The following is a 15,240-nucleotide window of genomic DNA, read 5'->3' on the forward strand; positions in this document are numbered from 1 at the left end:
GTTTGATGTTCCTCCTCTCTTGTCAGAACCATTTGATGAAATTTCTAAGGACCCGTGGAGTCTAGATGACATACTTGATCAGAACATGTCGGACTGCTTCGAAGATTTGGATACGTTGCTACAGACTAATTGAGATGGATTATCATAGGTGGCTACATTACGTACTGATTGGGGGTTGAAAGTTATTTTTATTTTTATTTTTTTATTTGTGTATTTGCTAGGAATGAAACATGTTATTTAGCTTGTTGCTTTGCTTAGCCTCTTGAAATAATCTACAAACTAATTAGATTATGTTGCTTTATTACAACTGCAAGTTTTGATTTTCATTCATGTTAATTAAGACAGATTGAATGTTGTGTTAATTATATTAATTAAAATGCAAATCAGGTGTGGAATTCTATATATATATATATATCTCAAAATTTAATGTGTCAAGCGACTGTAATTGCATTTGAATTCCACACCTGATTTGCATTTTAATTCTATATATCTCATTTTAATTCTATATATCTCAACTTGTTGCCAAAAGTTTAATCGACCTCTACTGTTTATTATGTGTTTAGCGACTGTAATAGTGTCATTTAGTTAGGATCTCTTATTTATTTTATATTTTTCTGTAATAACTTTTTTTCTTTTTCTTTTTCTTTTTTAATCTTTGAGATTATATATAAAATTCGATCGGTCTCATTGCTGGCCCAAAATAATGATAACTTGGTAACTCAGTACATATGAGCTTCTGTTAATTTCACGGATGCTCTACTTTATTGTAGACCATTCTAATGCTTTTAAACTCTTGTTTCGAACTCATTGCGACCATCATCTTCGTCACTATTAATTATCATCTGAGATATATCATAAGAGTTGGGCTATTTTACTTTATGAAATATTGTACTTTATTAAGTAATTAAATGACATATTTTATTTCTCGCTTATATTTTCTAATTTGAAAGTTTAAACAATCGATCTAAATTGTTCAAAAGGATTCCCATAAAAAATTGTGTTGGAAAACCAAATTTTATATTTTCATGTATTTTTTTTAGTATTTTTAGAATTTTTGCAAATGGCTGTTTTTTATGCTCTAGAATTTTTTGAAAAACAACGATTTTGATAAATTCTAAAAAAATAGTAAATTGTTTTTAAAAATTTTAAAATGGTCTCCAAGATCATTTTATTATGGAGATTACGCTAAATGGTCCTGATTGAACTTTTGGACTTCAAAAATAATGATATGAGCGTGAAATAAAACATGTCGTGTACTTCATGAAGAACAATAGCCCAACTCGCATCATAATATTTCTAGTAGTGTTGGGCAATTTGCAGAAGTGGTCTTTACTTTTGAATAGTTTTATATTTTATTAATGTAATTAAGGTAACATAATCTTGTATTAAGTGTATATGGAAGAACTATATAATATTAATTGTACTATGTAATAGAAAGTTATAGAGTAATAAATAAAATTTTAATAGCATTTATTTTAAGTAAGTGTCGTGTTGTTTTGAAACAAATAGTTTTTGCTTGTAAAAAATAAAATAATAATTTTAAGGTACATGCATGTTTCTAGATATATAAATACTAATCTGTTAAATTTTTTAAGTCGTATAATTCTGAGGGCCATAGGAAAAAAAGTGAATTCTCATATTTTGTGTGGCTTTTTGAAAAATCTCAACCGTTCAAATAATATTGGCCCTGCGGTATCCCCGATCAGGCACCAGACACGTCGGTCATGCAAAATATAGGGTATAACACTTTTTTTTCGTAATTTTATAAATTATGCGGAAATGATTTTGAATTAATCAAAAGCACCAACAAATTAAAGTATTCAACGTGATGTAAGTGCTTGTAAGTAATATATTGTACAACAATTGATGCATCCTTTTAATTATCGTAATAAATAGATATATTGTATAAATACTTGATAATACTAGAAAACAATTTGCCAAAAATGAATCCAACCTCACTATAAAAAGAAAACAAAATAAAGAGTCCTCTAGTAATTCTTCAATTTCATTCCTATTCAAAATGAAATTCAAAGTTGCAGTTTCTCCAATCGTTCTTTTCGTCTCTTGGAGAAAAAGTATCTAAATCTAAAGACCCAAGAAGCAACCCAGTAATGCAATCCGAACCCGGTTCTCCGTGCCCAAAAATCCACTACAAGGAAAGAAAAAATAAGACTGCTTAAAATGAAGGTCCTATCCTCTCTTTGAAATTTGTCTAACAAGGGATGAAAGAGTTTGCTTTTGGGTCCCTCTTTGATCGATCATGCAGTGCCCCACTCCACCGTGACCGGTACCATCTTAAGTTCTTTAACAAGTCTTTTGTGAAAATCCGCCATGTGACCGGCACCAAACAGTATTGCAATAGACATTTTACCTTCTGCAATTGCCGCCTTTAGCACCTCTATTGCAAATTTGTTTCTCTCCCTGATTAGTACTGCAAATTTAGTATAGTTTGAATCGCCTTCATAGTCTTCGTCATATCTACAAGAATTTGTAAGAGAATTTGAAAGTGTTTGTTACAATTTGAGGTTATTTATGAAAAATCAAGAATAATATCATATCAGTACTCACTCGTATACCACGTCGCTCGCTCTAGAGAACTTGGGATTCTTGGCAAAGTAGTGTAGAATCCCTAATTTGAACATCTCTTCTAGTTTGTCGATATCATGGGCATTTAGACCATTACGCAAGCAAGTCAGGTATGTGATAAGTGGCACAAATGCCGGCACTGGCATCCAAAAGGAATGATCTGACAACAAATGTTTCAAAATGTCGGGCATGATTTGCAAAACACGTTTGATTTTTCTCCCTCCTTGATTTTCAAGCTCCTTCCACCTAATCAGTCTTTCCTCCTCTAATAATTAATGTTTAAACAACACGACTATGTTTAACCATTACATTCATATTCAAGCTCCTTCCACCTAAGCATATTGATAATAAAGTTCCAACGCAGAATTTTCAATGGAGGAGATTAGAATTTTGAAGGGAGGAGAAGAGGTAAATGAAAAGAATGGGAGTAAATTGGGAGGGGCGGAAAGTTTTATGTGGGTGGGTTCCAGAGGGGCATTTTGTCAAGAAATTTTGAGGAGGAGTGTATTTTGTTTAATTTATTTTCAAAGAAGGTTAATTTATAAAATTTCCCAAGACACACACATCCTTCTCAACATAATTCCCCTTCTACAAAATGCAATCACTTCTCCTGAAATTTGCATCAAGAAAATAAAAAAAAATTATTTAAATCTTAGAAAAGTAAAAACATTTTGTTTTGTTTTGTCGGATTCAATCGCGTTGGTAAGAAAAGAGAAAACTGTTAGCATACCTCCAGCTGTGCAAAAGTCCTCCATGGAAGATCTGCTTTTTTCCAACTTTGCACCTCAAAGATGAAATTATTCTGGCAAACCAATGCTATTCTATTTGCCTCTTCTGAGTGCGAATTTATCACTTTCTTACAAGCAGAAACTTCTTCAACATCAGTACTATTTACATCTTCTATCCCCTCGAAAAGGACACAATCATAACTCCTAAGCTGATTCTTTATTTGCTGGTAGTACCTAGCAATATTTGATTTTCCAGAATGCACATTATTATGATTATTATTATTATTATTATAAGAATATTTCACATTTATACCCCATGTTAGATACAATCAGCCATGAATTGTATTATAATCGTGCAAGATTTTCTTTTAAATTTTTCTTGAAACATTATTGAGAGAAGAAAGGGTAGTAGCTATACTGTTCGTCTCCTATATGAATGATCCCAACCAAATCCACCTGCATAAGATGAGTATATATGTATATGAGCAGTTTGCTATGTATTGATTTTAAGAACCGAAATTTTTATTTATAGAATAAAAAAATAAAAATAAACCAAAATATCCTTGTTTCATCGGAATTCGAGAATTACCCAGGCCGCAGAGCCAATCCACGGCCCGAGACAGAGGTCCACATGTTGGCTCTCCGGCCCCAACTTTTTTTTTTTTATAGAAAATTTATTAATGAAAAAAAAGTCTTGGTCCAATCACTTTGAACATGTGAAGCATATTATACAGAGTTCATACTTCAATGTGTTGGTTTATTAACTAAAAGACCAAAAAAAACACTCTGTCACTCTGTGCAATATTTTTTTTGTCTTTTAGTTAATAAATTTCTCTGAAAAAAAGGGAAAAAAAATATTGGGGCCGTAGAACCAATATGTGGACCCCTTTCTGGGCTGCAGATCGGCTGTGCGGTCCCCATTAATTGGTGCCGCAGATTGGCTCTACAGCCTGGGTATTCATGGAATTCCCCAGAAACGAGGGTGTTCTGCTTTTTTTTTTTTTTTTAATGCTATAAATAAAAATTTTGGTTTAAAGAATCTAGAGAACAACTTGTCAACTTACAAATAAAACCAAATTCCATCTAACAATTTTCAGAATAACTAGAGTAACAATCAAACACAGAATCACAATTAACATTCAAAGCTAACTTTTGTACCTGAAGTTTTCGGTTAAAAAGCTGATTTGGAGACTTCTCTTGATAGCGCACTATTGAAGTTTGTAGCTCCCCCGCCACATCAGGTTGCTTGCCACGTATGAGCCTTAGGAATTCACCAAGTAAACGACCAGTCTTGAACTGCTCTTCTCTTATCTGTTATACATTGTAAAATAAAAAAATTACAAAAATCTTGAACTCAGCCTTTCTTCTCAGAAGGGGTTTTGTAGTAAAACGTTTTTTTTTTAATTCAGTTCCTAGTTAGTTTTAAAGAAATAGTTGTAAAAACAATGATAGTAATATAAATTCGGGCTGTAGTCAGCTTTTCTTTTAAAAAAAACGGTATTGAACTGCTCTTCTTAGTTAGTGTACTTTTTCTGTGTTTCATCTTACATTTTGCCAGCATGATAACTATTCAACTACGCAACTATGCAATGAAGCTTCAAACAAAACTAGTCCGAAAAAGGCCCGTCAAATATACATTCTTTTGCTTTCAACAGGGCATCCCAGTTTGATTTAATGGGATGACAGATTATCAGACAAACTTATATAACTGCTGGTATAATGGCTGCCATTACTGTTATTAATTGAAAACCCTGAAGTACTAAACTAAAATTCTTCAGTTACATAAATTGAAAAAAAAAAGGTAAAACAAAATATTTGGAACCCCTCCCTTTCCCAACACATACACAAAGACATAGATGCAATCTTTTCCAAATGCTTAGATTTAGGATTCCTTTTAAATTATAATTGCGATGAGGATAAAGAATAATAATAAAAAGGATAAGAATTACACTTTTTTCACCTTCTGTTGTTGATTTGGAGCAATCAAACCGGACTGGTGATGACCTGGAGGGATTTCAGTTAATTTGTACGCAGAATAGTAGGAGACTGGTACGAGCGGTATCCACCAGTTACGCTGAATTACTTCCATCTTTTCACCTTTGGATTTTTCTTTTTTCTAAGCTTTTTTTTATTACACGGCAAAGTAACCAACCAACAAATGATAAAAAAATTGAAAGAGATGACAGTAGTGAGTTAAAAATAGTGATAATAGTGAAAGAAAAATTAGATGCCTTTCTTTGAAAGTTCCTATGTAATAATAGTGTATTAAAAACCGTGAAAGAAAAAAAAAAGATGTATACAGCTTTTCTACAAAAAGTAACAACATCATGGCTTACATTCAAATTTGTTGTTAATTGAGGTATTCATTCATATAATTTTAGGAAATAAAATTTTAATGGGAGGTTTCTCTAATCAAGAGCTGACCATTGGAAACAAAAACAGTGTTTTTGGGTGTTTTAAAAATGGTGACAGACCATATATTTTCTTGATATTTTTCTTGCTTTGTTGATTTGACCGGATTTTTTCCTGATAAGGAAATGATGAGTACTACTTAATTAATTAAATGACTGAGTGAACAAACTAATTTGTGCAAAAAGAACTTGTCTTAATTAACTATAATATTAGACCTAATGCTGCACAGATTCAAGATTTTCCATAAAATAACTTGTCTTAATTATATAATGCTTGTTTACCATGCTAAGAAGCAAAATAGGACTTACATTATCTCAATAAAAAGAGCAACAAAAATTTTCGCATTTTATCAACCTGCCTTAAACCCCATAGGGTTTTCCAATTTAAACAAATTGCTGAGAGAGAAAGAGAGGGAGAGGGAGACAGATCAACATAGAGAGAGAGAGAGAGAGGCGCTAACCAGGAGAGGTGGGATTGAAGGTGGCGGTGGTGGAGAGAGGCTCAGTCGGAGCGTGTCATGAACTCAATTGAAAAGCATGGATAAATTTGGTTTTATGGAAGATAACGAAATAAATTGAATGCTGGAAAGGGAAATTTCGGGTTAAAATTGCATAGTAAGATAGAATAAATTTCAAGTCTGAGCTTCCTATAACAAGTTATTTGTTCAAGTTTGAGCCTCTGGCCTCAGCTCCCTATTTAAGAGGTTATTTATTCAATTACACCCTTCAACTAACATAGTAAAATTAAGATAAACTCAGGGACTTATTACTAAAGTTCCGAGATTCCTCCTAACGGCCTCTGTAATCTTCACAAGCCTTCTCCGTTTCTTACTACTCAAATGCCCTCTCTTCAGTCCTTTCCTTGATCATCCTGTTCCAAAAAACGGAGAGATAGGTTGAATAACGCTTGTGGTCCCCGTCAGAGTAACAAATTTCCTCAGAGGGAGAAGGATCAAGGAAGCAGCCTGTCGCGTTGTGCCCCATCGATCAGTGTCTTCTCTACATCCCCTTTAACCCTGAACTCGCTGGTCCCAGTGCTTATCTAGATTCTAGCCCATTTATCTCAGTTTGAGCCCAATTCTCCTTCGCGCCTTATTCTGTTCAATTCAAACTGCTGGTAAACTCCGACTAAAAAAACCCAATTCTCCCATTGCTGACGGAATGGAGGCGGGGTGGACGCGGAGAAATAGAGAGAAGGGACCCGTTAATTCTTTTTAGTTCCGTAAATTTTGAAAATCACTTGATAGCTTCTGCCAACATTCTAAACAAAAAAAAAAAAATGAATTCATCAGACGGGAATCTGAAAGTTAATCGGACGGACTACGAATTGGTAGCATAGATATGCTTACATCATTAGAGTAGCCCGACTCTATTTTGTAATATAGAAATTATTATATTTAATTATGTTATGTCATATATTCTACCATTTTGCCTATGGGCTTATCCTAAAAAAATTGTATAAAATTTTACACCATTTTGAATATTTTAGTTTAAGGAGAATATTTTGTATATCTTTCAAAATTAAATATCATAATTAATTTTCTAAATTTTAAAATTCACATATTTATTCAAGTTATTATTTTTTCTATTAAAACTCAATTTAAATTTATAAAATATCTATTTTATTTTTAATAAATCAGCCCATAATTGGTAAATTGTTGGTTCAGGCTGATTTAAAAAATAAGGCATATATAGCCCAAATGTGATGGGAGTTGCTTCCTAAACCAAACCTTTTATTTTTCTATACTGTGTTTAGTGTTATATGTTTTTATTTTTTTAAAAGAAAAAAGAGGTTGCTAGTCAAGTAAATTATTTGTCTAATATTTACAGGAAATTCCTCATTCGAATTATGAAAGTTCGTCTTCCACATAGAGTTATTGTCTTTTACCACTATATCAAATATTAATTTTCTTATATATCGTAGTTTTATTAATCTAGTATTAATACAAATGAGAACTACGTTTAAAATTTAGTACAAAATCATCAGGAGTAATTTTTTGAGAACTTGAAAGTTAATTTCATGATAAAAAATTACATATATTTTAGGCGATTGCAAGTTCAGATAGTGTATAAAAATAATTGACTATTCTCAAACAAAACCGGATTATATATCTTTGTAGTACAAAACAAGGACCATATTCATCCCCCCAGAGATAACAATTGACCTAATTTAACTTGTGGTGTGTACAAAAAAAAATATTTCCTAGTTAGTTTCTTGTGTACAAAAATAATTCCCAAACTGTATTTATTTATTTTTGTAGAGCAGACGATTTTTCTACCAATAATTCACAAACAGTATCCATCCCACAAATAAATACAAATCTGGACCTATCAGTGGAAACTAATATCAATTGACCAAAGCCGACAAAACATTTTTCTTTCACACATTGTCAAATCTTTTTTTTTTTTTTAAATTCATGAGGAGAGGTGACTGAATCTAATCAGATATGTTTACTTTATTCAGAATATTATTATGTTTCAGAATATTACATTTTGAGAGGTAGATGACAAGATAGAAAGAGAAAGATGAAATATATATATATATACTAGTATCGTATCCGTGCGTTGCAACGGAGACATTTTATAAGATAACAAAAAAATATTCTTAAACAAAAAGACATTTTAATAAAATAAAAATAAACCAATAAAAATAATAATTATTCAAATAAATAATTAAATAGAACTTTCTATAATATAAACAAAGTCAACAGGTAAAGCATACCAATTCTCCACATTTTGAATGATATAACCTAACAATATAAATTAAAAAAAAAAAACATACTTGCTCCTGCTGTAAGGCTTGCATCTCCAAGTGCTTACACAAACTTCTCATGTACATACATTGGAAAGTTTCAGCATTGCGTTTTTTTAAATAAAAATAAAATGATAAAAATTCCTTCAAACAATAAAAAATTATCCATGCCCCATCAATATTTAATTTCGACAGTGCCCAAACTGCCCTTCATGTTTCATCTTCAGTAAAGTGTATGTTTATGGAATTAGTTTGTTTCTGTTTAAAATTTATTAGAACAAAATATAAAAATACCTGACTTCTCCAGCAAAGGAACCACCTTTATGAGATAACTTGCTTTGTCCAATTCATACTTCACCTTGCTGCCTCTTGTAATTTCAATCACTTGCATTCATTCATTTAGTTGATTTCCATTTGTTTATTCATTTAATATTCTTCCACACAGGTTTCTGTTTGTCGGAAGTTAGTAATATCCAATTAGAGGAAGTTAGAAATGACTCATACAATTGAAAACAACTGGAGCTCCTCAACCTGTTGTGGAAACAATAAATATAATAAGAAAAGAGAAAAGGAGGAAATAAGAAAAGATGCAAATTTTACCACCATCTCTCCCAAATTTTAGAGTTGGAATTCTTACACCATAAATTAGAAAACCTCTGATACAGAGAATGATTGAAGGGCAAATTTGAATCTCAAATAAAGAACAATGAAAGTAATAAGCAAATTTATCAATTTGTTACCCGTATCCTACGATAATTGATAATTAGTATCATTTCCAGACAACTTCACAACCAAAAATGATTTTAGAAATTAATGATTACCATCGTGTAAAGGAACTTGTCGGTAGTAGGAGTAGCCACAGTTTCCAAGAGATGCTTGTGTAAGACAGCCTACAAATTGTTTGAGGCCAATTAAATTGGAAATTAAACCTTTTGTTTCTGAGAAAACAATAAGACTATGTTAAAAAGTGAAAATTAGAAAGCAGCTTCATCGAACCGCTTGATTTGGGGAAAGTCAAGAGAAATTGAGTGGAACCCTAAACTCTCTTTCCATTGTAACTTCTCCTCTTCGAGATCTGTAGGGGAAGGGTCCCCAAGGGCAGATTATTATACTAAGGTCTATCTAAAATTATCCAGAACCAGATTAATAGAGAGTATCAGAGCACGCCGCATATATTAAAATTCAGTGGGCAAGCAATATAAATTTTGGTAGAAACCAAGGTCCCAGTCAGATTTAAGAGTATACATTTGACAAGGAAAAAAAAAAAAGATCATACAGAGTTCACACTTGAATTTCTGCATGGTATTACTATTATCCCATGAACTATGATATATCTACTCCTCATCTAACAATAGACTTAATAGATCCAGCTCATAAAGTTATGTACTGATATGAACCACTGTGTACCCATGTACAAGCAATTGTGCATTATTTTACGTTCCAGTATATGGATATATACTTTTCTAATATATGCACATAATCACAAATTTATATTATGTAAAATAATACTGATATATATATACTGGTACGTGCATGTCAGTAGTAGTTATTTTGTACAACAAATCCCTATATAGTAGTATATATGTCTATATACATATACCGGTACATGTCAGTAGTAGTTATTTTCTAATTTGGAATAAACAATATATTCCTTCTCCCACTGGTTTCATTCGAGCTGCCATTGGTACTATTTCCTCATATGGGATGTAGGGATTTACTGGTATAGACATCCTTTCAGCTGCTATTTTTAATTGGATTGGTCGGTGTGAACCTTGTTTGGAAGAGCAAGTTGAGGAAAAACAGATGGTACCTCAAGCGTAGGCATATGGGACCTCAATATTTCTTAGTTAAAACATAGGACAGATCATTAATTCTAAAAGAAGGATATACAGAGACGGAAGGACAATAACTCACAATGTAGAGGGGGCTAATCCAACCATCAATGTCTTGTTCACCACATAGAAACCTGTCACAGGTGGTACAAAAGGAAATACATCAGCGAATAGATAATGTAATTGATAAGGATAGACAAGTACTTAACCTGACATCTATCAAGAAAATGGCGAATTGAGACCCGGAGAGAACATTTACTGTCATCTCAGCTGTCCGACTAAAGATGGTACCTGATGTGGCAGCAGTTTGAAGCCCAACATAATCCAAAACCCGAAACCGCAAATCTCCCAATTTTGCAATTCCGTCTCTTACGTCACATGTCACATGGCCACCAGGTGTGTTATACACAAGCGCCTCCCTCCTCCTTATCAACCTACACTTAATAAAAGAAGGGTCAGTTCTGAAATTTGTAGTATGCATATACAAATAGGGGCAAAATTGAAGCTTTTATTGTGAGGCCCTCTGATATCATGTTATATAACAAAATTACTACTGAATATCACGGATAGTAGGGGCGCAAAAAGGCCATAAGCTGTTTGTGAAAATGCCTCAATAGCATATTATGAGATATTACTAACTTTTGATTCATCTTAAGAACAATATAATTAATTGACAGTAACAGTACCTACTATTTGTCAAATTAGCATAAACCTACATCCATGATACATTATCTTAAAATAATCCACGATGTAAAGGAAAGAACTTACAATACCTTCTAAGCCAATAGAAAGGGAAGCCTCTTGCACAACGGTTGAATATACATACCCAGAATCAGAGAGTGTCTTTATTGTTAGTGGACGAATTCCAAACTCATCGAATCTGAAATTGAAGCAAGGTAATGAAAAATTTTGCTCAATAATTTGTGGTCACAATTGCAAAATGAGATCTGCTCAATAATGAAATTACTGGGGTCATTTCCACAAAGGAATGGAGAAGAATGCACCGTACCTCGCCAAGTCAGCATCTGCGTCAAGTCAGAGTCTCGCCAAGTGGTGACAGCGGAGGTACGGGTCAAGTCAGCCTCTCAACTCGTTTCTCAACCGAACTTGGGTCATTTCCACGGAGGAATGGAGGCGAAAATGGTGACGACAGAGGTACGGTGGAGGAACGGGGACGCGAAGGGGAAAGAGGGGAGTGGAAATTTTAGTCGTCGTCGTCGTCACGGCTCCAACCGCTTTGGGAGGCCATAACCTGAGCAAGGCACGCGGCAGCAGGAGAGGCGAGAGGGCTAGAGGGCGAGATGGTGCATCGTGAGGGCGAGGCGAGAGATGGTTAGGGTTTAGTTTTTCTTGGAAGAAGAAGGGATCGATCGGGAAGGGTTCAGTTTTTCTCCAGCGAACAATTAATTTCATTTGCACGATTTTTGATTCAGATCCAACGGTGCAGAGCGAAAATGCTTGTGGTAATATATGTGGCTATACATGTGACGGGTTCAATTTGAACTAAATGTAGACTTCTACATATATAAATGATGTATTTAATCAAAGATGGCAAATTATTTAACTGGAGGGTTCAGATCTGATGCGATTTTATATAAATCAATCTTGACCGTTGGAGTTTCAGGACAGCCTACTCAATTTAAGATGCATAATATAGAGGAGATATATATAGAGTTAGGCTGGGGTGCTATGGATAGCATAGCTCTATGCTACGGCTCCATATTCGAGTTTTCAAAATCCAAACGGTCGATCCGAACCGTTCATCTTATTTTCCATATTAATATCTGCTTGGAGACCAAATTTTATAATTTTATGAATTTTTTTTACTATTTATTAAGCCACTTTGAAAATCGCTAATCCAACGGTTTTACTGTTTTGTGCAGCCACCGTTGGATCAACAATTTTGTAAAATACTTAATAAATAGTAAAAAAATTCAGAAAAATGTAAAATTTGGTTTCCAAGCAGATATTAATATGGAGAATAAGATGAACGGTTCGGATCGACCGTTTGGATTTTGAAAACTCGAATATTGAGCCGTAGCATAGAGGCCACTATGCTATCCATAGCACCCAGCCTAACTCTATATATATATATCAACTATTCAAATTTTGTAATTCCTAATAAATCAAAGTATAAAGGAGGTTAACTCTGTACACCGCCTCTTTTCTCTTTTCTTCCCGCTTTCTTTCTGGAGCACACAAGCAACTGAATTGGTTCATTTCAATTTTAAATTTTCTCTGACCAAATTTAAAGACCTCCTATCATTTAGAAATGTGAGGATGAGATGGATTTTTGTACGAGGGGGTTAAAATACCTTTATTCTTTGTGACTTCATTATACCTCTATTTTTAAAATTTTAATGACTCAAAATTTAAAATTTAAATGTCAAAAGAAAAAACGGTTAAATGTGATCTACATCATTTTATCAGTGTACATGTAAAATATTAAGGCATTTTAACTTTCTTTTGTTTGTTTTCAAGAGCATGTAAAATTAAATTGATATGGATAATTAAGGGATGTTTATTTTTTAACTTATTGATTTACAAAAATTAATCCAAAAATGATAAAAAAAATTATGAGCATATAAAGAAAATAACATAGATCATATCCAACCAATGTTATCAAAACTGGATCGGACATTGACCTTGTAAAACTCTGGGTGAACTAGGGGTATAAACAGTTGAATACGGATAGGATAGTGGCCTTACCGTATCCGTATCCGTTATAATTTTTCGGATACGGATATGGATACGAATAGTCTCAGATACGGATACGGATACGGATTGGATATTAAATATTACGGATACGAATCAGATATCGGACGGATATGGATATTTTTCATAATTAGCTTGTTGGTTACAAAACATCTATTATATTATTAAAATATTAGTCACTTATTATGTCATAGTGTTATATTGTTCATCAAAATGTATATCTATATGCAATTTAATAAATTATTAGTACAATATGCAATTTAATAAATTAATTTAAGAACATATAGTATATTTGTTGTGGTTTAAAAGTGTAAATGGTCAAATACTGATAGTTGTCTTACCATATTCTTATCCGTTATAATTTTCCGGATACGGATCGGATAATTTAGGTAATTTTTCGGATTCAAATCCGGACGAAATCAGATAATATCCGATCCGTTTACATGTCTAGGGTGAATGGTTCATCGATTGAACCGCTAAATCAACCAATTCAACCGCTAATTTTTTTTAAAACAGTCATAATTTATATAGAATACACATATACACATAGAAGATCAAGTAAGAAACGCATAACTATATTGTCCCCTATAAATTGTTAGAAATTAATATGAAATAAAAAAAACTTCCCCTAAAACCCCAAAAAAATCAAAATTAACAATAAACCTAATATGTGCTCGAACTGTTCTCAAAAACAAATTACAAAACTCAAGAATTAGCATTTTCAAGTGTACTTAATTTTACATGCTAAATTCCGAAAAAGAAGATTACCGGTATTTTTGAACTTGTAGTGGATATGAATAGTATTTTCTTAACATGTACACTGACTATTCAAAACCAACCAGTAAGCATAAATAGTGGATATGTAAAAAAACAAAAGAGAAGATGATAAAATGTTTAATATTTTTAATGGCTAAAAAAAAACCAACATCAAAAATAAAATTCTAAAAGCTAAAATTGAGGCTAAGTAAAATGCCACTCCCTATTTGAGACAACAATATGTTGCCAGGCATTAACACTTTGATTTTATTAATTTCCAACTCTTTTCATGTTGTTTGTGCATGGGTCTTCAACTTTATCTCCAGAATCAAATTCATCCAAATTTAAAAATTTATCTAGAAAATCACAAGTTCAAGTAATAATGTAATTATAATTTTAAAATAAATTATATTGAAGTTCATAATTCAAGCTAGGTTACGAAAAAATTATCATTGTCTTCATTGGTTTGTATCGTAAGTGCAGTCATTTGTTTGCAAAATTTCTTATTTTCATCAATCGTCAAGAGTGGTGGATCATCCTTCAAAATCAACTTGCCATCATTAACAAAATCTTCAAAGCTAATAGGATCATAATTTTTTCCATCGAACGATATCCTACAATTCAACAACTTCTTTTAAACTTTTGTTGGAAATTTAATTTTATTTCACCTGCAACCCTTTTCATATGTTTGATGCAATTTCAAGTTATATAGAACATACATAAGATCATTTAACCTTTGGTGCTCAATTCTATTCCTTTTTTTTTTGAGTGAATGAACTCAAACACACTCCAATTTCTCTCACACATGGGTTGATAATACTTGACGTTACAAGCATTGAAAGGAATTCTGGCATCAATCATCCACTTGGACACTCCTCAATCAAATTTCTCTTTGAGTTCAAGATTAATTGCCGACATGATCTCTGTACAACAAAAATGATTAGGTTCTCCCAAAATGTATGAACTTGCAAAATCAGAGATCAATAGCATATGAAAATTGAGGAAAATTAAAATTATATTTATTGCATATGAAAATTAAAGATGGAAATTACACTGCTGACAAGGGAACTGGTACAAGCAGGAGTACTGGGTACTATGTTGGTACATGAAATATGGTCAGACTCGCTGATAGAGTTTCGCTCAAGGGAAAGTTTGAATACTGATGTTAGGGTTAATATTTTAAATTGTATTCTAAAAACTAAATACATCGAGAAGTACTTAAACAAGCAACATAAATGAATTACTGATTTTGTTTTAAATTTTCATGAAAAAAATTGCCAGGAATCATGATTATTGCATTTGCACAGTCTACAGAAGCACATCTTATATAGTGCATATTACCACGCATCTAAACCCAAACAGTATCCTACTCAGGCATATTCGAATGAGTCATACTGTCTAAACTACAACATACAAAAATTGAATTGAAATGAGTTAACAAAACTTCATCCAGCGGTTAC

The 15,240-nt window shown here is 32.6% G+C and overlaps 2 protein-coding genes and 1 long non-coding RNA gene across 4 annotated transcripts in view; 1 reads left to right on the top strand and 2 right to left on the bottom strand.

Moving 5' to 3' along the window:
• The window catches only part of FKBP53 (FK506 BINDING PROTEIN 53), a 46,163-nt gene extending 31,118 nt beyond the window's left edge, over positions 1-15,045 (top strand). Inside the window, exon 12 of the mRNA XM_078313249.1 lies at positions 15,033-15,045. The gene's annotated coding sequence lies outside the window, so the exon portion shown is untranslated. The remainder of the gene's footprint in view (positions 1-15,032) is intronic.
• On the bottom strand, positions 2,259-5,403 carry LOC144563891 (uncharacterized). The gene is made up of 6 exons (XM_078313358.1): positions 5,275-5,403; positions 4,473-4,625; positions 3,733-3,770; positions 3,317-3,548; positions 2,569-2,849; positions 2,259-2,478 (listed from the first exon to the last, which is right to left on the bottom strand). The coding sequence occupies exons 1-6, from the start codon at positions 5,401-5,403 to the stop codon at positions 2,259-2,261; spliced, it is 1,053 nt and encodes a 350-aa protein (XP_078169484.1).
• On the bottom strand, positions 8,355-11,694 carry LOC144564540 (uncharacterized). 2 transcript variants are annotated; one of them, XR_013514645.1, is made up of 6 exons: positions 11,319-11,694; positions 11,083-11,189; positions 10,601-10,743; positions 10,392-10,443; positions 9,299-9,367; positions 8,355-9,008 (listed from the first exon to the last, which is right to left on the bottom strand). It is a non-coding gene; the product is annotated as an uncharacterized LOC144564540 (long non-coding RNA). The 2 variants fall into 2 exon arrangements; XR_013514644.1 differs by having other exon boundaries at positions 10,601-10,748.
• Positions 15,046-15,240: the final 195 nt, after the last annotated feature.

This window comes from Carex rostrata, chromosome 13 (assembly GCF_964058835.1).
Source record: "Carex rostrata chromosome 13, lpCarRost1.2, whole genome shotgun sequence".
NCBI classification, from domain to species: domain Eukaryota; kingdom Viridiplantae; phylum Streptophyta; class Magnoliopsida; order Poales; family Cyperaceae; genus Carex; species Carex rostrata.

What these genes read in the sequence shown, in the direction of transcription:
- LOC144563891 (XM_078313358.1), bottom strand. Translation starts at nt 5,403, where the DNA reads ATGGAAGTAATTCAGCGTAACTGGTGGATACCGCTCGTACCAGTCTCC. An exon ending in TTTTTAACCGAAAACTTCAG is followed by an intron (nt 3,771 to 4,472) that starts GTACAAAAGTTA and finishes CATCTTATGCAG; the next exon opens with GTGGATTTGGTTGGGATCAT. An exon ending in GCGAGCGACGTGGTATACGA is followed by an intron (nt 2,479 to 2,568) that starts GTGAGTACTGAT and finishes AAATTCTTGTAG; the next exon opens with ATATGACGAAGACTATGAAG.